We start from the raw sequence: 22,325 nt of genomic DNA on the forward strand, positions 1-22,325 counted from the left end.
CTAACGGCCAGGGCCTTGATGGGTCTAATGCTCTCCCCCCTGCATTGAAGTTTCTTGTAAGGGAACTCTTATTTATTTATGAGTATTTCAAAACTTCCAAACAACACAATCTTATCAAGTGTTATGTTTGCATTGCTTTTCAGCCCCCGCCGCATCCATCCAAGTCAGTGAAGCAACCGTCAATGAGGTGGGCCCGGATTTCATCGTCGTCTCTTGGCAGAAACCTCACGGCCAAATCTCAGGCTACCGTGTTACTTATGAGGGCGCGGAGCGGCGAGAAAAGGACGTGCTTCGAGTATTCGGGCCTGATGACACAAACATTAGAATTGAAGGCCTGATCCCTGGTGTAAAGTACATCATCCGTATCTACACCTTGTACAGACATCAGGAGAGTCGACCGTTCATCGTGCGCCATTCCACAACAGGTTGTTACTACTTTTTTTTTAATGTAGTCTTGGTATGGTAGAACTTGCAAGATTTTGCATCGTCGTCCAAAAGGACACGTTACTCGTGTGACTTGGATCCCTTTTGGTGATGCCGATGAAAGCTTATTTTTGTGAAAACGACTGAGATTAATTTTGTGATTGTTCAGATACCGAGGCCCCATCAAATTTGGAGTTCATCAAGCCTTCGCCTGATAGCATCACACTGCGCTGGAATCCACCCCGTGCTCCGGTTACGGGCTACCTCATCATGTGCCAGCCAGCACGCGGTGGAAAGCTGATGCGTTTCAATCCAAATCCAAAACGCAGACAATTCACGATTCCAAGTAAGTTCTGCACCATCTGGCCACAACTCCACTCCCTTTTTTGGTTGGTCTATGAGGATTCCTTTCTGAACCCTAGCTAATGATGTAGGTAGCCCAGGTTTCAATCCCATGTACCATACATGTTTGTTCATTGCCTTTGGCTCTGTAAGTCACGTCAACGTACACTGATCTCCCCTCTGTATTTGTCCTGCATGACCTATTTACAATTTACAGAGCTCCACTGTGAGCCTTAGATCATTGTTTAAAGAAAACCTCAAACTGTATTTGAGCTTCTGAACACCATTCATACAGCCAGCAAGAAGTGCTTGAGCAAATGCTTCAAAATAATTTAATCAGCCTTAACCGCTCTCACAGGTCTGTCATTTGTTTCATAATTTGATCCGTTCCATGGTCTTCCATTGAGCCTCAAGTTATGTTGACTTATTGGTTACGGTGGCTGGCTCAATTCCCATGTGAACCCGAGCCCCTATCGTTCCCATCAAATAACACCAGGTGGGCTGATTCAGCCTGTCATCCTTCAGAAAGTGGAAAAATTAGTTCCAACTTACTGAGAAGAATGAGCCGTTTGAGTATACTGTGTCGGAGTGATGACCCATCCAGGACTACACACAAGGAACTTTGGCGCAGGAGGAGGCCATTCGGCCCATCATGCCTGCGCCAACTAACCCCAGTATCATTACCAATCCACGCATAAGCTATGTACCATCCAGGTAAGCAAATATCCCCATGCCCCTCTATTTCCAATATACCCATCCAAATCCCATTGAATTGTGTCCCCCTCACCAAGGAAAACTTCCTCCGCAAAACCCGATGCATCTGAAGACACGAAAGGAGTGGTTCTACTTCTTTTACTTTGTCTTCCATTAACACGTTTTTAGTTCAGTGTCAGTATCAAACTCACAAACATAAGAAAGAATACAGATCATTATACAGATCAAGTGCTAGTTTTTACAGCGAAGTTGAAAATTTTGTCTTCCTCTTCTTCCAAAGTATGTTTTTTTTATCCCAGCGGTCCAACGCACATTGAGGAACATTGCAGATAAATCACATTAGCGTATCTTTCTCTGTCGGTGTACTCGACGTTATAAGGACACTTGCAGATAACCTGGTTCCACCAGGTTGTTGTGGTTGGAGAATATTTACCCGTGAAGGAATAAAAGAGACCATTAGATGGAGGGAAAAATCCACGAGACGATCACCATAACGTACGACAACGCGTGAGCGATGCCAGCATGCCTCGGCACTTTCAAGATCTCACAACTTCCACTCCCCCATCCCAAGGTCACACACCCATCCTCCAGGCAATAATCTCCAAGCGAATTAAACAATCGGAACAAGGGAATCAACATTTTATTTTTTTTTAATAATAAATTTTGAAAAATTAACTTTGTGCTTCCTTTCACACAAGGCATTGTCACCATGGAGCGCGTTCTTTTGTACGCCTCGTGTGCACGAAAAGAAAGCAGAAGCCAGTAAGGAGTTCCAGGTTCTGTTTGAAAGGAAATTTGTTCCCAATGGAGTTTGCTCAGAATGTCCTTTGACAGCGTAATAGTCACTAACTGTAAATACTGCTGAAGATTCTCGGTGATGTAAATGTACAAAAAAGGAATTATGCGTTGGACGTAATTGACTGAATGGTTTATGGTGAAATTGTTTCTACTTCCAGTGGGTGTGCGGACCAGCGATTCTGAGCCTCGACACAGCCGTGTGTGCAACGTCGGCAGAAAAATACACATAACTTGAAATTGCATGAATATCGATATTTTCGACCTCTGCATGCACTGTCCAGACCCAGGAGCTTTTAAATGAGTTATCACTGAGCATTATACGTGCTGTGCATACGACGTTTACCTCGTTCAGACACAATTGCGTCACTTGCATTTGTATGATAATATATGATATGATATATTATTATTAGCTGATGATGGACATGTCATATTTGAAGTTGTGCTGTCATTTTATCATGTTGGTGGTAGTTTGCATTGCACCTCAGACAGCCAATCTGTATCGCATTTACATTCTGACAGTGTAGTCACTGGTTTACATGATCCACCTTTCTGCATCATCAAGATCTTTGTCTGCATCTTTGTCCTCTATATTGTTTTTGGGTTTTTTTAGATTAGGTCACCCGATCAAGGTCAGGTTACTTAGACTTTAGTATTGGTGTTTTGTTTGAGCCGACTCGTGATCCTGCAACAGTGGTGCATCCTCTGCCACGAGAGGGAGCGGAGCTTGGATTGCGCACGTGTGTTCGGCTGGAAGACTACGTGGGGTTGCCGGAGGCGCCATTATAGCTTGCTTTTACATAAAATTGAATTGGAATTGAAAGTTTTTCCTGAAACGTTGACCTTCTGCATGTGAAAATAATGCAGTATTGCAAATTTCTGGGGAAATTGGCTGAGGGTTTTGGAAACCTTTAAGAATAAACAAACTCTCTTACATCATATACTGCATTCTTAAGCTTCATATATGCCTGGTATTGGCTTAATGGTTAGGGTGGTGGGCTTTGGATTTGAGGATCCTGAGTTCAAATCCCCCTTGGCTGTTGAATTAATACCAGGTGGGGTTGACTCTGCCTGTCATCCTTCCGAGGTCGGCGAAATGAGTGCCAGCTTGCTGGTGTCCTGTGTCGGAGTGGCGACCCGTCCAGGATTGTGTTCAATAGCCAAGGAGACTGCTTAAGCAGCACCAACGCTCTGCACAGAGTATTGTCCTGATGGATGAAAGCTTCATATCACTCTGACCTTTCCTTTTGCACGAGTGCTTGTTTTTTTAATCCACCTATTTGGGGGCTGTTTATTACATATTACATTACAGAACTAAATTGCCTTCCCAAGAGGTGAGGTATGTGGCGGTGAATGGGGGACAGAGTCTCATGAGAGCTGCTGATGTGTGAAATGTACAAGTTAAACGAAAAAGGATGTCGACGTTAAGTAAGATACAATTCCTTTTAAGAATGGCGTTCATATCTCGATGATGATTAAATTGATATATTTTGGTTTTCTTGATCAACATTTGCTTGAAATGGGAAATTTGAAATTGCATTCAAATTTGGGCAAGATACTGCAAGAGTGAATATTACTGCATTGTGTCAATATGAATACCTTTTTGACACCATCCCCAACACCATGTGCACACTGGCACACCCTCACCCCTACCCCTCTCAATTTTACCACCCCACCTTGTGTATGGAATAAGTAAACGGCCAATTAGCTTTGTCCTTGAAGTAATGACCAACCCATTTTGGGGTTTTTCCTCCCCCCACAGATCTGCAAGCCAACACTCGATACGTAATCAGCCTGGTTGCTGTCTACGAGAATGGACGCAGCCAGCCTGTCCGGGGCTCTGGCTTCACACGTGAGTGTCTAAGGTTACAAGTTGCCACTGTTAAAGTCCATTAAAGCACATTTACTGTAATATAACACTCATCTTAAGTCGACATCCTCTCATCTACATGACATTGTATTTTTCATTTTTTTCTACGAGCAGTTTTTACAGAAGGTGAACATTTTTTTTTTTTTTTGAAAGTGAACACTGCTTTCCCCTATGGGATGACACCCCGGCATCACATCTGTCTCTGCTAGATTTTGTGGAATCGAAATATTTAAAAATTAATGGACTCTTCCAGATTGAAGCTGAAGCACAGGGTCTGTTGCTCTGACATCACAGGTAGATCGGTATGCTCTCTGTTCTCGACCATCTATTCTCCAACATTTCTGTCTCTGTCTCTGTCTCTCTCAGTTCCCCAACCCTGATCGGAAACTCCAGGATGCATGCGTTCTTCTGGTCACACCCTGAGGGTTAAACTTCCAAAATCGAATGTGACTCCACACCCCAACTCTTATTCCTCACTTCTATCTATGGGACCACCCTCAATAGGCTTTTCTTTCTCACTGTTCCCTCCAGGACTTCAAACAAGCAGTGCACCATCATTTCTTGTCATATGCAATTCCATCCCATGATCTTGATTACCTCAATTAACCTTTCTGAACCTAACTATCTTACTTGCTTGTTTCAGTGTTTCCTCCTCTCTTTCCTCTTTTCCTGGTCGTCCATTCTCTTGATGTTTGTCCCACTGTCAGTTCTACCTTTCTCTTCCGTGAACCTCATTTCTCGAAAGACAAAAAAAGCTTTTATTGAGTTTTGCCCTCTATATTGGAAATGCTGAATACAGCAGGTATTTCAGCTTGTCAAACAAAAAAGATTGTTTGACATTGCAACATCGAATAATTACAGAAGTAGTTGCCCTTCAGATTGGAATAAGGCAGTTCATATGAAACATGCACGCAACATGGTCAAGTTTTGTTAATAGTGCAGGAACTGCTACCCAGACGGCAACCACATTCCAAAATAGCAAGCAGTGCAACTTGGTGTCAAAGAATCCACAAGAAGAACAGACCACTTTCTACCCACAGTTCAGGCAGGTAGATAGGTCCTCCGGCTTAACATCCATCCGATGGACGACGCGCACATTGCTGCCTTGAACTGCATGTGAAACACCCAGATGACAGTTAAGAACTGGGTTGAGATTCGAACCCAGGCCAGACAACTCAGAAATGAGTGTGCTTTACCTGTGCACACTCATTTCAGTGAGGCCAGTGCTTCACAATTGGTGTGCCATGACAAATTCCCGAATGTGCTACGGTAGTTTTGCATCCAACCTTCTTTGATCGTGCCATTGATGTATAGCTAACGTTTTCAGTAACATCCCTTTGTGAAATGAGTTTCTCAACATTGACACTCACCAAGAATGAAAATGGCCCTCGGTAGAGCACATACCTTTGCCAGGCTGAACAGTTTATGATTTATATCGCACTGATAGGCTGGATTTGGATCTTGACCTGTACCCAAATCTAATCAGCTTGTTATTGTCACCAAACCAATTCATCCACCAAGTTTTGTCATAACAACAACTTTGTGAATATGTCATGCTATATATTGATTTTGGCCCCATCTCTCAATGGTGAAGAATTACTTTAAAAATTAAAAATTCTCTGATCCAGATACTCAGTCGGATCTTTACCAAAATCGAATCAATTTATATGTCTGGTGTTGGCTTAATTGTTAGGGTGTCTGGGCTTGGGATCCAAGGATCCTGAGTTCAAATCCCACTTGGCTGTTGAATGAATACCAGGTAGGGCTGACTGCCTGTCATCCTTCTGAGGCCGGCAAAATGAGTGCCAGGTTGCTGGTATACTGTGTCGGAGTGGCGACCCATCCAGGATTGCGACAAATAGCCAAGGAGACTGCTGAGGCAGCACCAATGCTCTGCACAGAGTATGGTCCCACTGGATGGATGGAATCAATTTGTCCTTGTCACACACCCAACCTGTCCACCAAACTACGGCCGAATCCGTCCACAACTTTATACCCCACTCACAGACAAACAAACAGACAGACAAACACACACGGGTGAAAACATAATCTCCATCCATCTTCGTAACAACAAGAGGTCATGTCTAAAGTGCCGAGATCAGGAACTTGATGTCGCTTTTTCCAGCATAGAGCCGAACATTAAGCACCTCTGTTCCTCAAGACAGATGCAGTATCTCACTCGTGCCCAGTGAAAGTTCGGGAATTCAATTTCTCACTTGATTGCTTCTGGGAAAAGTTTTAAATAGATTATTTGACAGCCCTGTAGTCTTTAATGGCATATATGAGAGAAGTCTTTTGAAAAATATTTAAGTTTCTCATCTCCTTTAAAGGTTCAATGGTCATGAGGATTTTCTTTCATAATAAAACTTCAAATTAATTGTACACCGCTCCTTCGCCATTCCACAGCCAGGCGATGCATGACATCATCGCCAGGTGCCGAAGGAACGGAGTACTCAGCTTTTGCTCCGTTTGTTTGTTTTCTTGTCTGGGCGATATCTCAGCCCTCCTTTGAGCGAGGAAGCAGAAATTTTGGGAGAAAAGTAAAAATGTATATTGGCAAAAATGGTGTTTTTATTTCTTGATTAATTAATTAATTAATTGATTAATTCCTTAATTATCATCGATTTATTAGTCACTTATTTATTTCCTTTCTCATCTGGGCAATATCTCAGGCACCTTTTGAGATAGGAAGCTGATATTTGGACACAACGGTGAACAAGTGATTTGGCTATAAAAAGGGTATTTTTGATTTATTGATTAATCAATTAATAGACTAATTACACTGGTCTACAGAAATATAGTTTTTTGTTCTTGCATGGACTTTGGAAACTGTTTTTGGCTAATTTTGGGCTGCTGAATCCAAATCTGAGCTCAGATTTGTTCTATTACATCAAGTTTTTGTGCTATCTGTATGCTCCATATTCATGGATTTTTACAAAAGTTCACCATCCAGTCTGGAAATCTTTGTGGGGATAAAACAGCAAAAGCTTGATTATTCCGAGTACCCGTAGCTGTAAACAGCCTGCCATGAGCAAAGTGGAGTTATTGTCTGATTCTCTTAAAAGAGTCAACGTATGCATCAGTCGTTTACGTCTATGACCCGCATGACACCAACAGAATCTTATATTCGGCATACGAATGACCTTAGATTAACTCAGGTGCGGGTCTCTGAGTAATCGGTAGCTGCAATTAGTTGCCCTTAAGGAAGCCGCATATCCGCCAGGATACATTAAAAATATCGAGAAAATGTGTAAAAAAATATGTGCAAGCAAGCATGGATTATATGGTAATGTATGATTAAATATTGTAATTGAAGTAGGTACCTTTCATTGTAAACATTTTTGCATCTATCGATCTTCTAATGCAACAGTGTTTTTCAACTTAGAGTGCAAAATTGCTGTTTTCTCAAAAATAATGATTTTTCATAGTTCAAAAACCTGATGTGAGAGGCAAAAACTAATGACAGATTTGGATTCAGCAGCCCAAAAGTTAGCTAGAATCCGTTGAAAAACCCCATGCAAGAGAAATCGTGTTGACCAGTGTTATTCATTTTTTGATTTCCTTAATTAATTATTTTACGATTATTATTTATTTATTTTAATTATGTAATCAATCAATCGATTATTGTGCACCGCTCCCCCTCCTCCTCCTCCCCCCCCCCGCCCCCAATTCCGTCTCCATGTGCTGCATGGAGAAACACTGCTGTAGGTGATCCTGCCAACTCAAAATCCCTTTACCCTAATAAAAATGGAGATTTTGTTCATTGTTCATTTTGTGCATTTTGTACACCCATTGATATGTGAAAATGTAATTCAATGTTTTCCTACAGAATCACAAGATCGTGTGAAATTACCATCGACAGTTTCACCAGGAAGCGCCGCCAGAGGCAAAATCGAGTAAAGTATACGTTTCCCTTAAAGTAACCAATGCTGATCATTGTGTGCAATGTGTTCGCCAGTCTGGTAACTTGATGAGCAATCAGTAAGTCCTTATCCTGATACTCAACGATGTCTGCTTTGTTCGCCTTATTTCACTTTGTCTTTGTTCTTCGGCAGAGTCATTGGTATTCCTTTTGGAAGCGTCACATTTGCTGACGGAAAGGCCATTCTCCCATCTCGCGGTGTCGTCCCGTACACTTCCAGCCAGACTGTGAAAGTCATTTCCTGGAACCCACGCTACCGTGTATCTCAATATTTAATAACCTGCTCGCCCATTGGCCGCTCAGGAAGAATTGTGAAGGTTTGTTAATTTTCATCATCCATAATTTTACGAGTAATAACCAGATTATTTGACAATGTCCTCAAGCAACGGGATATCAAGCAGTAAATATTTGACAGAAATGTCGAATAACTGTTTCGATAAAAGCACAAGCACAACCACCTTTGTTGCTATTGGTGAAGATATATGCTCGGAAGGTTCTGGGATTGCGCAGGTTACATGAGTTCAGATCTTCGATGTCTTCCCGATGGAGGGAATAAGAATGACCTGCAGCAGACCATATCTCTGTCTTGGGGCTCTTTCAAGCTTTCATCTGTTTAGTAAAACTTTGGGTTGGTTGTGCTTGAGTGTTTAACTGTGGTTCTTGCAACTTGCATGAACAAAAATACGTCCACATTTTTTATAGGGTGTTCAAGGTTAAGGATGCTCTTAACTGGGAATGTCGTGACAATTATGAAGCTTCCAAAACTGCATAAAGGAATGTATGTAGTACAAATGCCTGATGGGGTGGTGTCGGGGGGGGGGGGGGGGGTAGTAGTTAGAGGAGATTGTGTGATAATGGATGGAGGAGGGAACTTTTCTGCCTTTGAATGTAGATAGGCCTACTAAGTAAATGGCCCTTAATCAATGTTCAAGCTGTCCACTCAGGGACAGGGGATTCTGGAAGTGCAGTTCCTCCACTCCTCGCCTCCCTTCCCCTCAACCCTCCCTTTTCATTCAAAAAGATATTTGTCGACTGTTTTTTTTTTTTTCCTGTTTTCTCTTGAGTCTGAGATTTTGTCCTAAATGTTGTCCTTCCTTTATATCTAAACATAACGTTTCCTTGCTACTAGTCATCATTTTAAGGATAGTTCAAAGGCCGAGTATAATATAAATGCGACTGTTCCAGTCTCGGACAGTGGTTTCAAACCTTTTTGGGTGGACCTCTTCCAAACCTCCAACAGTTTTGTGGAGCACTGTATACAACTATTCTAATGAAACTGCCACTTACTGCAGAGGTTCGATTTGGGGTTCCATGATACAAGCAGGGTGAACCACAGCCTTGCTCGAATGATTGATTCTGACATGCGGAGAGTCTCGGAATGTGACGTCATTTGGCAGTGTAGGGAGGCTCGAGTTACATCTTCCCTCCCAGGGAAATTCTGCCGATGGCCTCACTGACAAGTTGGGAAGGACTGGTCTTGGGAATTGTTGAGGAAACTCCAGAAGTGCAAAATGGTTCTTCATGTTTTATTCTCGGCGTGATTCCAGGAAATGCCTGAGGTTAGCTGTGTTTCTCACGGGTATGTACAGTATATACAATACATTTTGCACACTGTAGATGTGTGTGTGTATAAATAATCTATGGCACATCTAGCATGTTCTATTTTGGAACCAAATTCATGACTTGCAGCTTTACATTTTTCACCACCCGAGAACATTTTATTATTTAAGTGAAATCTTCCAGAAGTTTCTTTTGAGAGTCTACTTTAGTTATTACCTCTGCTACCGAAGGTGGATGGAGGTTATGTTTTTACCCCTCTATGTCTGTCTGTCTGTGTCTGTTTGTTTATTTGTGTGCAGGATATATCAAGAAGTTGTGGAAGGATTCAAATGAAACTTGGTGGACAGTTTGAGTGTGTGACGAGGACAAATTGATTAGATTTTGGTGAAGATGGGAATCTGGAACTGGATACGAGGATTTTTTTAATTTTTAAAGTGATTCTTCACCATTGAGAAGATGGGGCCAAAACTGATATATAGCATGATGTTTCAAAAATGTATTGGGCCTGATATGTTCTCCTGGATCAGGCATTGTGTGGTGGAGGTATGTGCTCTACCGAGTGCCTTTCTTGGTAATTACTGATTGGTCTTCTGTTGAAATCTTGAAGATTTTCACAATATTACATGGAGTGAACATAAAAATGGAAGATTTATTTGTCTTGTTTCAAGCCACTGAGGGCTGCATGGTCATGAGGATGAAAACTTCAGTGGGATGAAAGAGGTTTATTCATTTTGTAAATGTAAGGAAGATAGATTAAAAAAAAATTAGTATTTGTTAATTTTTTTTCTCCAGGTTCCTAGGCTCATGGAAGTGTTGTCACACACACACACACACACACACACACACACACACACACACACACACACACACACACACACACACACACACACACGCCAGACAACACAACATTTAACTTTGGACAAACAAGGGCACTTACCTTGGGAAGTACCTTCCTGGAACGTTCTGGGTACCGGCGGCACCATCTTCTGGCATCCCTCTTCTCTCTGTAATTTTTAGGGGAGAAATCCCACCCCACCGGTGATACTAACCATGCTGTATCCTCAAAATGCTGAATGTCAAGAAGGGAAGCATCATGTACCATTTTAAAGGTCTTTATGATGATTCAGTCGGATGCAAACCGCCGACCTCCCAGACTAGGCGACATTCTCAGATTAGCATTTACTGGTAATAGAGGGCACTGCATCAGCAGCACAGCCACGTCCCCATAAGATGATGCAACCAGCAGCCACTGGCTGCACACGATGGCCACCAAGCAGTCTAACTCACATGTCTACGTATGTATTTGCACCTGTTTTATGTCTTTCGCTGGATTTATTTGGAAGTGTGGCGATGCGAAAGAAAGTCAAAAGGGAGGGCGTGGGGGAGACTATGAGAGACCACACGACTCAAAATTTGTGACCACATTGACCTGAGAGTAAAAGCAGAGAGTCTTTGCAATTATAAAAAAAAAATTATTCAATGATAATTTTGTCCTTAAAACTTTTGCAATCGATGAATAACAAACAAATCACGTTGCAGCTCCAGGAGATCGGGCTGGCCACCATTAGGTCATGAAATTTGGTCACATCTTCACTAAAATCTAAAAGATTATGGAATCCTCTCAAAATCAACGAGCTATCAGAACAGGTCCCCATGGGGAACAACCACTGTTTAAAAGTTGTTGGGTCGTTCTCACATCACGGCCCCAGTTACTTTATGGTTTGTGGCATGGGATACTATTTAATTAATCGCAAGTTTAGTCGATGGTGTAACCCTTCAAATCATTGATGGTCTTTTCAATCCTGTATAGATTCAGGTATAACCAACCTACCAATTGTGTGATGACTACATAGAAATCTTTTTATTTATTCGTTTTCCTTTCTTATTGTGTTTTTTTTTTTTTACAGAAAATGTTTAAAATACACGTTTTTTTTGTAAAGCATGTTTTATTACTTTGAAATATGATGGTGGAACTTTGGAAATGTAGATTTGATTTTTCTTCTTGTATACGTGATCGAGGCTTGTGGAAGGGAACAAAATGGAAAGGGGGAAACACCAACGGCAGAGTAGAAGTGAGACTGAGATAATGAGAAGGGGGAGAAGGACACATGGGGGGTGAACAAACTGCACACAAGCTGAATGAAACACAGCAAGTAGAGGAAGAAGAAAGTGGGGATGAAACAGAAAAGAAGCAAATCAAATGACAACTAACAAACGAAAACAGGTTAGGGAGGGTGGGGGGGGCACATTAACCTGGAAAAAATGAGTGCTTGGGAATGGGGTCAATTGAGGGAGAACAGATCATGATTGCGGATGACCCGAGGGAGCGGTCAATAGCTGTCTTGAAGCCCTGGAGGAAAGAATGAGACTAAACAGACTGGGGAAGTCGGTTCTACAGGTGAGAGAAAAGAAGAACAAATGAGTGGAGGTGAGCAGTGAGCCTGGATTTTGGGAGTTTAACAAGAGGGTTACTTGCAGACCGAATGCACCCTGAAGAGACCTGGGAGGGACAGAGCCAAGAGAGGGCAGACAGTGCAAGACGACCAAAAAGGAGGCGATGAAATACAGACAGGCCACCAACCTGCCTGCTCTGTGAGAGCAACAGAGCTAAACACTCAGCTTCATCACGGGAGATCACAATGATTTTGAGGGCCTTGCTTTCCATGGCATCAATGTGCGAGGCAGGGATGCCAGCCCAAAGGGGAGAGCAGAACTCATCAAGCTGATAATGAAGGTCTTGCCGGTAATCAAAAGTTCAGATTAGTCAAGTAAAAGACCTTGCACCGATGAAGGATGCCCAGTCGGCGGCTGGCTCTGGAGGCCATCTTGGAAATATGGTCTTTATTGCATGTTTGTATTTATTAATTAACCATAAATTTTCAAGAAGCTGAAAGGTAATGCCTATTCGTTGGTCTTTTTCTTCATATTATATTATCATCATTATTATTGTTATTATTAATTTTTTTCACAAACAAGGTTGACCTGTTTGATGCTGAGATCTTTGGTCTGAATCATATTACATACAGTACTGTGTTGATTTGTCCATTGTTTACTTACTACATCCTTGGATTTCACATAAAAGTGCATTCATTTGTCCTCATGTCCTTGTCCTGCATGTGATGTGTACAAGCTCCTCCATCGGCGTTGGTTCGATTACTGCAGAGAAATATAATTGTATACCGGAGTATGCTATGCTGTATAACTAAGTACAGAAAAAAAAACTGCTCATGTACTGGGCCTTCGTGCTTTTCCTACTGTTGCTGCAAATCAATTGTGAATGTCAAATAACATGTAAGTCGTGAATGTAGAATAAGATTGGAGTGAACATGAAAATCTACTTTTGCTGCCCTTGTTTCTAAAGATTGGTTTCCAAATTGTTCACACACAGGAATAGGATTCAGAGCCTGATGATGTCTTATTTATGGAGGGACAGATTTGTCATTGCCCCTCTTGGCAGCACTGTATCATCATTTATGAAAAGAAATGGTATCAGTTGCTGAAATTATTAAGAAACTGAAATTTTAAATATTTTTTTTTCTTTTATGAAGAAACTCATAGGGGACGTCCACTCACCTGTTTATTTTGATGTCTTGTTTTGACCTTATTCTGTCCAAGCCAGACTACATTGTGGTGTTGCGTAAGGTGGGTTGCTTACCATGATTCTATCACTCTGCCTCAGGCTCGGTTACCTGGCAGTATCACCAGCGCTCGTTTGGTTGGCCTTCGGCCAGGCGTGCAGTATAGAGTCCTGGTGGAAGGTCTCCGTGGGAGGCAACGCTTCAAGATCATGGAGGAAATAATCAGTCTGCTAGAAACTGGTGCGCTGCACACATCAGGCACCTAATTTGCTTTCCGAAACTCACCGACGTAAACTGAGGTTTCCGTGCAGGTTAATTTGCTCACAGTAGTTTGTCTGTTCATGAAGTAACCGTGTGTTGTTGAGTAGTCAATTGTTGTAGTCGAATTGCAACATGACATGAGGTTATAGCATTATATTATACGTAGACAAATTTAAACCTATAATATAATTCGTGTTATTATGGACATCAATTTCACCGAGTCCTATAACCATTATATAATTATTCTTGCATGGAATGATTTTCTCAAGGTTGTAAAGAAAATCCCTAACGAGTACAATGTCGACCGCAGTTTCTGATGAGGCTCATGGCACGCCGAGCCAGTGCTATGACCGTGACACAGGGCGCCATTACAATGCAGATGATGAGTGGGAAAAAGACTCTGGCTCTGGTCTCAAGCTTCTATGCCGCTGCCTGGAACAAGGAGGACGAAACCATATTCGTTGTGACTCTTCACGTAAGAACCGCAATGCACTGCGAGAGACTGAGAGCTAGCCAGCTTATGGTAGTGAAAACTTTCAAAAGATGTGCAGTCAGAAACATTTTTATTTTTGAGGCATTATTTTGATGAAGAGCATTAATGTACCGGCTTATTATACAACCAGCACTTTTAAAGGAGGTTACGATGCACGTGTTATCATTTCTGAAGTGACATCATAATTATTTGGTAAGCTGTTTACTGCATATGCAGTAGTCTCTAACTACAAAGTGAGAATGGTTAATTTGTTTGATTTTCAACTCGTCCTCAAGTGTTTGACCGATATAAACCAAAGTTTGCATGATTTCTGTTGGGGGAAGAAGTGGATGTGTTCTCAGGGGGGTTGACATCACGATCCCCACAGGAGGTGTCTGTGACTCGCTGAAAGTCCTGAGGGTGTAATGTGCAGCTGTATAAATGGTTTCTGAGTTTCAAGGAGATTAAGCAACAAGCCTGAATAGACAAAACATGTCAATGGAGTGTTGAAATATGAAAACCTCGTACTTTTGGCAAGGAGTACAAAACCGAAAAAAGAGGATTTAGATTTTAAAGTGACAAAAAATGGCAATGACCTTTCAATATTTCATGGGTCCAACAGGATAGCACAGATGTGGCGTACTTACTGTATCTTTGAACTTTCTACAGTCTGAGTTGCATTTCTGATCCGATGACAAACTTTTGGATCGGTGCTTTGCAGGCAGGACGGGACATCAATGTGTATATCGTCTCTCAGATCGACATTATAAGATGGGACTCATATCTGTAAGCATTAGTTGGTGGACGATAAAGATCCCACGATGTCTTTTGCAAAGAGTGGGGGAGTTACCTCCTGCACCCTGAACAAATTACAAATTCTTACCTAAATTGTGCATAGCAAGTGGTCTGGCCTTATCGGGTAGCCATGCAGGCAACAACACCTACGCGTTAAACAAATTCACACTCCCAGGTGTTCACGTGTCACGTGTGAATATCCGTCTTCAGCTACGAAGGGCAATCCATTAATACGAGTTACGAGTGAAATATAAGTTTGAAAATCACCGACTTCCCAAGTATTAAGCTGCTATTGACAAACACACATTGCAACATCTTTTTTTTTCAGGCTGGTGCTTGGACAGAGGGAAGAGTTACAGCATTGGAGAATCATGGAGCAAAACCACGGCCCAAGGACGACGGATGAAGTGCACCTGCCTTGGCAATAATATGGGCCAATTTAAGTGTGAGCCAGGTATGTGTGACCACCTTTCACTTGTACTGTATTTGTTTAGAGTGCAGAATATTTTGAAATCCCAATCCTAATTTATCCTTCGTTCACTTCCTTTGTTGATACATCTGCAATTGAAACAGATGTGCCAGCCTTCCGCTAATCGGCTACGACTGTCTGTGTCCCACAGTTAAGTTCAAGCTCCTTCACAATAAAACATGGTCAATTGGTCAATTAATTATTAATTTCCCTCACCATCCCTACTACCATTTCCTCACTCATACAATGTCGACCGCAGTTTCCCTCCCCACGCCCACACCACCATTTCAGTACGCAGCTTACACAAGATCTCAAATCAGCAGGGCGTTGTTGACTTCATCATGGAGTTACGGTAGTACTCCATATAGAGGAGTGGTACGGGGAAAAAAAAGGCTGCTCATTCAAATGACAACACATTGATATGGTTATAAACTCCTATAGAGTGAAGTCAGGAGCATTTAAAAGCCATACCGTTCATAAACTATTGAGTTCTGCTGGAGTTCATTTTAATCGTCGTTCATTTTGTCTTGCTGGTGAAGAAAGCAACTTTAATTGTTTTACAATGTATAAAATGGTCCTTTTCATGATCGGTCCATCTCAGGTTAAATTATTCTTGAACATTTCATGATTACAATGGGTTATTTCTGTTAATTGTGAAATAGCAAAAAAACACAACCAACCAGTAAAGTCGGCAGGCCAAGCCCAGGAAATATGCCTAAAAAACTTTTGATAGCATTTTTTGTTCAAAGCTAGCAACCATGCTAGAAAGTATCACTATGGTCCAGGCATTCAGAATCACCCAGTTGCTAAAATGGCATTTGACCTTTAAGGTCAAATTTGGAGGTCAAAAGGTCAAAAATTGTGTTTTCCCTCTTTTATCTTGTACTTTCAAATAATGTTAGGTCTGGCAGGAAATATTGAGGAATTAATGAAATACAAGGTTTTTAAATTCCATATTAATAGGTAAACATGAAGAAATCCTTGAATATATATGTTGAATTCTCTTGAATGCATTGGTTTCTCAGGGAGTTGGGACACCCTCTCCTGACTGATACTTTTATCGACTTGACTTTTAGATAACGTACAAGAATCATTATGGAGCACCTTCCCAGGGACTTGAAAGTGCAATTGACCGAATTAGCATAATTTTACAGTCATATAGAAGGTCAAAAGGTCAAGGGGAAAAACAAATAACATACTGTCCGTTCAGAATCCTAAGGAAATGGGTTTTTCCTTCTCAAATAAAAACTACAAATTTGATCGCCATGAAACGTTGCCTGTGTTAGTTTGAAGTCCGTCAATATCTAGGAAGTGATAACACGCTCAAACAAAATTTGAAGATTTTGTAATACAACTATCCATGAAAAAGGTCCGCTTTCGCCGCGCAGCCATTTTCTCACGGGCGTTTTCCCGCATCACTAATAGACGTCACTGGTGTCGCAAAGCCTCGATCACGTGTTTCTGGTGTGTTACCATGACAGGCTTTCCTCCCCAACACGAAAATGGCCACGTGGTGAGATTTGACTTTTTTAATGGATAGTTTGTATTCCAAACTCTTCAAATTTCGTTAGAGGTGAGTGTGTTATCTCTCAGTAATGTGTCCTTGCACACCAGTCTAAGTCTTTAGTTGGCACATGTCGCTAGATATACCCTCCTGCTTCGCTTTCCAGGGCATGCATGTATCAAGGCAAACACTTTCAAGGGCACACGTATCACCAATACAGCTTGGGAGACAACAGGAAAAACATGCATCATAATCTATGTCCATGCATCGATTCAGTCCCTAGGGAAGTGACCGAAGTGCAAGACCTTTGGTGACTATGCCAAAAACCTCGAGAAGACTGTGGTGAAGCAGTTCAGTGGCAGGGTTTCCAGGATTGACGTTGTGTTTGACCAATGCTGGCCTTTGTCTATCAAGTCAGCTACAAGGACCAAAAGAGCTGGGCAGATGAAGAGACCAATCCGAAAAGTGATCGACCGGGAGGATCTTCATCTTCCCCAAGCATGGAAGAACTTCATCGCTTTAGATGGAAACAAGGAAGACCTTGCCATGTTCCTAAGTGACAGACTTGCGAAGCACAATGACAGAAACAAAGAGGTAGTTGTTGGTGGCAGCAAACCAAATGGATATTCGACAACACGGGGAGTCATCCCAACACTACAGGCAAACCACGAGGAGGCGGACACAAGGATCATCCTCCATGCCCTTGAAGCCATTGATGCTGGATTTAAAAGCATAATCGTGAAGTGCTGGGACACAGACGTCCTCCTCTTGCTCATTCACTCTTCCAGGGACAAACTGTGCCAAGTGTGGATGATAAGCGGCACCTCCAAGGAGCAGGAATGCTTTCCAGTGCACATCATCAACGAGAACCTCCCCCGAGTAGTAGTGGAGAATGTGCTTGGCTTCCATGCCATAACCTGCTGCGATACCGTCTCGTCCTTTGCTGGGCATGGGAAGAAATCGTGTTGGAGGGTGTATTTGCAACATGCAGAGCAGTTGCAAGGTGTTGGTAGGGATGGTCCGTTAGACAAAGTTGAAGAGTTCGTATGCCTGTTGTACAAGGCACCGTGCTCTACGTTGGGTGTTGATCGGGCCAGACATGACTTGTTCCAGAAAGAAAAAAGGCAATTGAAATGTTGCCACCAACAAGTGACGCACTGGGATTACATCTCTCACGTGCCAACCACCAAGCCAAAGTGTGGCTGCAGGCAAACAAATCTGACGTCCTTATCCCAAGCCCTCAGGGGACAGGAGGTTGGCAGCTAATGGACAAACGGTTAGAAGTGGTGTGGTTACGGAAGCTATCTGTTCCAAGCAGCTCTTTGGAGTTGGTTACCTGTTGATGCAAAACTAAGTGCCGCACACACACTTGCATTTGTCATCGGAAGGAGCAACCATGTATACCTGCATGCGGTTGTGATGCAGATGGATGCCTTAACATGGCAGGCAGTGGACATGGTCTGGATCAATCTAAAGGATTTCAACAGCAACATTAATTGGCAAAGGTAATGGGACACCGGGAAAATGATGTTCAGCCATTGTCGTGCCTTCTTGATGAAGAAACTGAATTGTTTTCAGGAAGAAGCGACGTTAAAGGAACAAGTCTTTACTTTGTATGCATTCCGATCCATAATGGAGTAACGAGTATTTTAAATCCTAATTTCCTTCACAATTACCTATTATTTTGCAAATTAAAACCCTAGTATCTCTTTAATTCCTCAATGTTTCTTGCCAAACCTTACATTTGTTGAAAGCACACGGCAAAAGAGAGAAAACACAAAATTTGACCTCAATTGACCATTTGACCTCCAAAGTCAAATGCCATTTTGGCAACCAGGTGTTTCCGAAACCTTGTACCATAGTGATACTTTCTGGCATGGTTGCCAGCTTTGAACAAAAAATGCCATCAAAAGTTTTTTTTGAGGGTCTTGGCCTGCCGACTATAAGACTTCTTTTTAAACCTTGTCCCCCATTGTTCGCTGTTTTGCTCCAACAAAGGGTAAGGCCCAAAAAATCAGTTTTTCCTTTTATTCAAGGTGGATTAACCACCATTTAAGGTAATTTTTTTTATCTACTCTTACTTCCTTTGCCATCCACGCAGATCGCTATTTGTGTGCTGAAATTGCAATTATATTCTTGCTTTCTGCAGCATCGATGACCCTCTGTCACCACCATCCCTGATATATTGCCCACATCAAACATTTATCACATTGTTTAAAATCTTCCTCGATTCTTTAATTGATTCGCAGTCTATAAACTCACTTCCCAGTGATCTTCCAACTACCTTATTTCCTTGGAAAAAAGGAACTACAGTCTCACCACTACCTACGTTATGTACTGCTCGACTCGTCGCGAAATAACAAGTCGGCCTTAACTGTACGCTTCAGAGTAAAACCATACAATTATCCACTAATCTGGTACTAACACTACTGCAACCTTAAGCGATATGAAATGCACAATACTTTACACAAGTATCACGACAACAAATATGACGAACAACAAAAAAAATGCACTTATTTCATTCTGCCGAAAGGAGCACCAAATTACAGACTGTTATTTATTTATTTATTTTTGATACTTTGTGCAGACGAGACTAGGTGCTTTCACCAAGGCAAGGAGTACTCAGTCGGACAGCAATGGACGCAAAGGGACAAAGGCATGGACTGCAAGTGCACATGCATTGGAGGACGGAAAGTAAGTCTTCACATGCACATTGCAACGACTTCAAAAGAGGTGCAATGTCAACCGGAAAGATTACACAATCCATTTCCACGCTCTGATGAAATTGTGTTTGTTTAACAGGGCTATCGCTGTGACTGTGGATCATATGATAGACCAAGACTGCGTTACAAAAAGGTATGCAATCCTCAGCACACCAATGCTGATTATTTATTCTCACTTCACACCTGGTGAACATGACTAAGAGCCGAGTTAGAAGTGAATCTCTCTGATCTCAAACCACAGTCTTCTTTGACATGGAGATAGTTTGTCAACAATGAAGGATAAGGTTTTAAAAATGCATATTTCAACCGCATTATACAGATCAGGATGGAATACAAACACAAGACAGGGAATCTAACAATGCAGAGCTTTGCCAGAGTTTATAGATTACAGTCGATCTGAGAACCAGTGCGGACTCGCTTGCACAATGACTGACACACAGCACCCTCACAATAGCATCTCCTTTCCTACAGGAGCATGCGCTCACTAGTTATACTTAATATGGATAACTTTGTGTTAACTTCATCACTGGAAAAAACTCTAGTTCAGAGAACACTTTACCCCATGCAGTTTTAAGAAAAAGGACATTGGAAGCTCCCCCTCACCTACCTCCCTCTTTTTAAGCCAAGATGTGGAGCTTCTAATCGCCTGTTTGGTAGCCCCCCCCCCCCACCAAAAATTGAAATACCATGTATGATAACGAATGAAAATAGGTCGAACAACTTGGAAGCGTGGGAACCTTACCATGTGTATCTTTTTTGTGCTCAGACATTATATCATTGGACGCCACTGTTTTGTCTGCATATGGACGTTCATCTGAGCAGAGCACGAGCGGAAAATTTGATTGGTTGAGATGGTATTCAATTTTTCTAAGTACTGCTAAACTGACGGTTTTTTGGAAGTGCCAACAAGGCATTTTAGTTCGACAGAGTTCAAAATATATCATTAAATTGAAATAAAAGAAACGTTTTAAACCCTGGAGGAAAAAAAAGAAGAAAAAAATCCCATTGAATTTGAAGTTTACCGCCGATGATGCATCCCTCTTTTACACCACCTTATTTAACATATGAAATTAGTTCTTTGTCCCTTTTGTTTGTGGCCTTTATGACGTCTCTAAAAACAGTAAATTTCCTGTTTGGAATGATTTTTTTTTTAAATTCAGAGACAGACAGACTGAAGCAATTCCTTTACCACACTGTGCGCATGTGTGCATGGGATGAGACGTCATAATTCTTGCCAAATTCACAGCCAAAGTATTGCCAAACTGCCTATTCATGTTCCAATTTGTATTTTGCAGTGTTCAAAATACATAATTAAATTGAAATTAAGTTATTCCTGGATCATATACTGGCGTATGTAGGCAGACGGACAAAGTGAACCAATTGTTCAACCGCGCTTTGCACGATGTGCGCTGGGTAAAAACTGAAGAGCTTATAACTGCTGCCTGCAACCATGGTATATATATATATATATATCTATATATATATGTATATATATATATATATATATATATATATATATATATATATATATATATATATATATATATATATATATATATATATATATATATATATATATATATATATATATGGTTAGATATTGGGATAAACGATCTGTATTAAAGTAGATCTGCCCGCAGACTCACACACTCACACATTCATCATAATTATGCTGCTATCCCATAAAGCAGCTCAAGGCATGATAATGCAACAGTGTTCTTACCGTGACGATTGATCGATGAATGTAACATGCTTCTTTATCCCTACCAGGTAAACACGTGTTTGTTTCACTGCTAAGAAGATGTTTCTGAGGATCTTCCAGGGGGTGGCGGGAGGGGGTAATAAGCCAAGAATCAATCCTGTTAACTGGTTTTCATTTCTCATACGATACATCTCTTTCGTGTAATTTTGAAAACTTTGTTCGTGTTTTATGCACAAAACTTGTTTTCGTTGGAAATTAGCACATGCTGTTGGTTCAAGATTAATTTCTTCAAAAGCAAAATGTATTTCTTCTCTAATGTTTCCAACATTTTAAAAATGTTTTAAATGCAAAAGAAGATTTTTTTTTTTTAATGCTAGCTACAAAAAGCCAAAGTTCTATTTCCTCTTTTGCCTCCTTTGATAAATAGTGCTGCTTATGCTGTATGTTTTCGTTACTATTTAAGTTATATTCCTTAATATGTATGAAAGGTTCCTTGTATAACTGAATGTTGTGTTCTTTGTGTTCAAGTGTGGAGGTTCAGGGAAGAGCCTAATAATCAGCGTGTTGGGGTAGGGATGGGTTGAGTGAGGTGGGATAACAAACCCTCATTTTTATCATTAGAAATAGCACAGACTCCCAACACACACACACACACACCACACACCACACACACACACACACATCTTCATTGGATTGACCATCACAGCACAGATGTTGCTTCACAATAATGTAACTTTAAAAAAAAACACGTTGTGTTAACTTACTTTCTACTGTATTCGTGAAATCTATCGTGTTGTTTATGGAAATAAAATGTGAATAAATCATTTACAATTTTTCTTTTCCTCATTGAGTTTATATTGCGCAGGCACAGCTATTTACAAAGGCCCAGAGACTAGAATTAAAAGATGAAAAAAAACAAGACCAAAGTATACCATCAAACTAATACAAATATACCTTGGCCCTGAGGCCGAGGCTCATGGTCATAACAAAATACACATCATAGCCCACAGGGCCAGAAAAGCATGGCCATGCCATAAACATTTGTGGACCTCTTGAGACTCTCCCATTGTTGAGAGGAGCCTTTTTATACTTAAAAGCAAGAACAATAATGACCGCACTGTGCTCACAACCTGCGACACAAACACAAAAAAAAACCCACACAGTGTATATTCAGCAAAGGCCAACAGGCCTAATG

General features: G+C 41.3%; 1 protein-coding gene across 6 annotated transcripts in view; it reads left to right on the forward strand.

Annotated features, from left to right (window-relative positions):
• LOC147014278 (fibronectin-like) overlaps window positions 1-21,954 on the forward strand; it is a 132,904-nt gene extending 110,950 nt beyond the window's left edge. For all 6 annotated transcript variants that reach the window (XM_085852121.1, XM_085852123.1, XM_085852118.1 and 3 more), the window contains 11 exons: window positions 144-425; window positions 593-769; window positions 4,037-4,126; window positions 7,974-8,040; window positions 8,200-8,383; window positions 13,306-13,444; window positions 13,776-13,940; window positions 15,061-15,186; window positions 19,293-19,399; window positions 19,508-19,561; window positions 21,199-21,954. In XM_085852121.1, the coding sequence (XP_085708247.1) occupies window positions 144-425; window positions 593-769; window positions 4,037-4,126; window positions 7,974-8,040; window positions 8,200-8,383; window positions 13,306-13,444; window positions 13,776-13,940; window positions 15,061-15,186; window positions 19,293-19,399; window positions 19,508-19,561; window positions 21,199-21,225 (1,418 nt within the window). In that variant the 3' untranslated portion in view covers window positions 21,226-21,954. The remainder of the gene's footprint in view (window positions 1-143; window positions 426-592; window positions 770-4,036; window positions 4,127-7,973; window positions 8,041-8,199; window positions 8,384-13,305; window positions 13,445-13,775; window positions 13,941-15,060; window positions 15,187-19,292; window positions 19,400-19,507; window positions 19,562-21,198) is intronic.
• Window positions 21,955-22,325: the final 371 nt, after the last annotated feature.

This window comes from Eptatretus burgeri, chromosome 13 (genome assembly GCF_056783735.1).
Source record: "Eptatretus burgeri isolate ZD-2024b chromosome 13, Ebu_testis_v1, whole genome shotgun sequence".
Taxonomy (NCBI): Eukaryota; Metazoa; Chordata; class Myxini; order Myxiniformes; family Myxinidae; genus Eptatretus; species Eptatretus burgeri.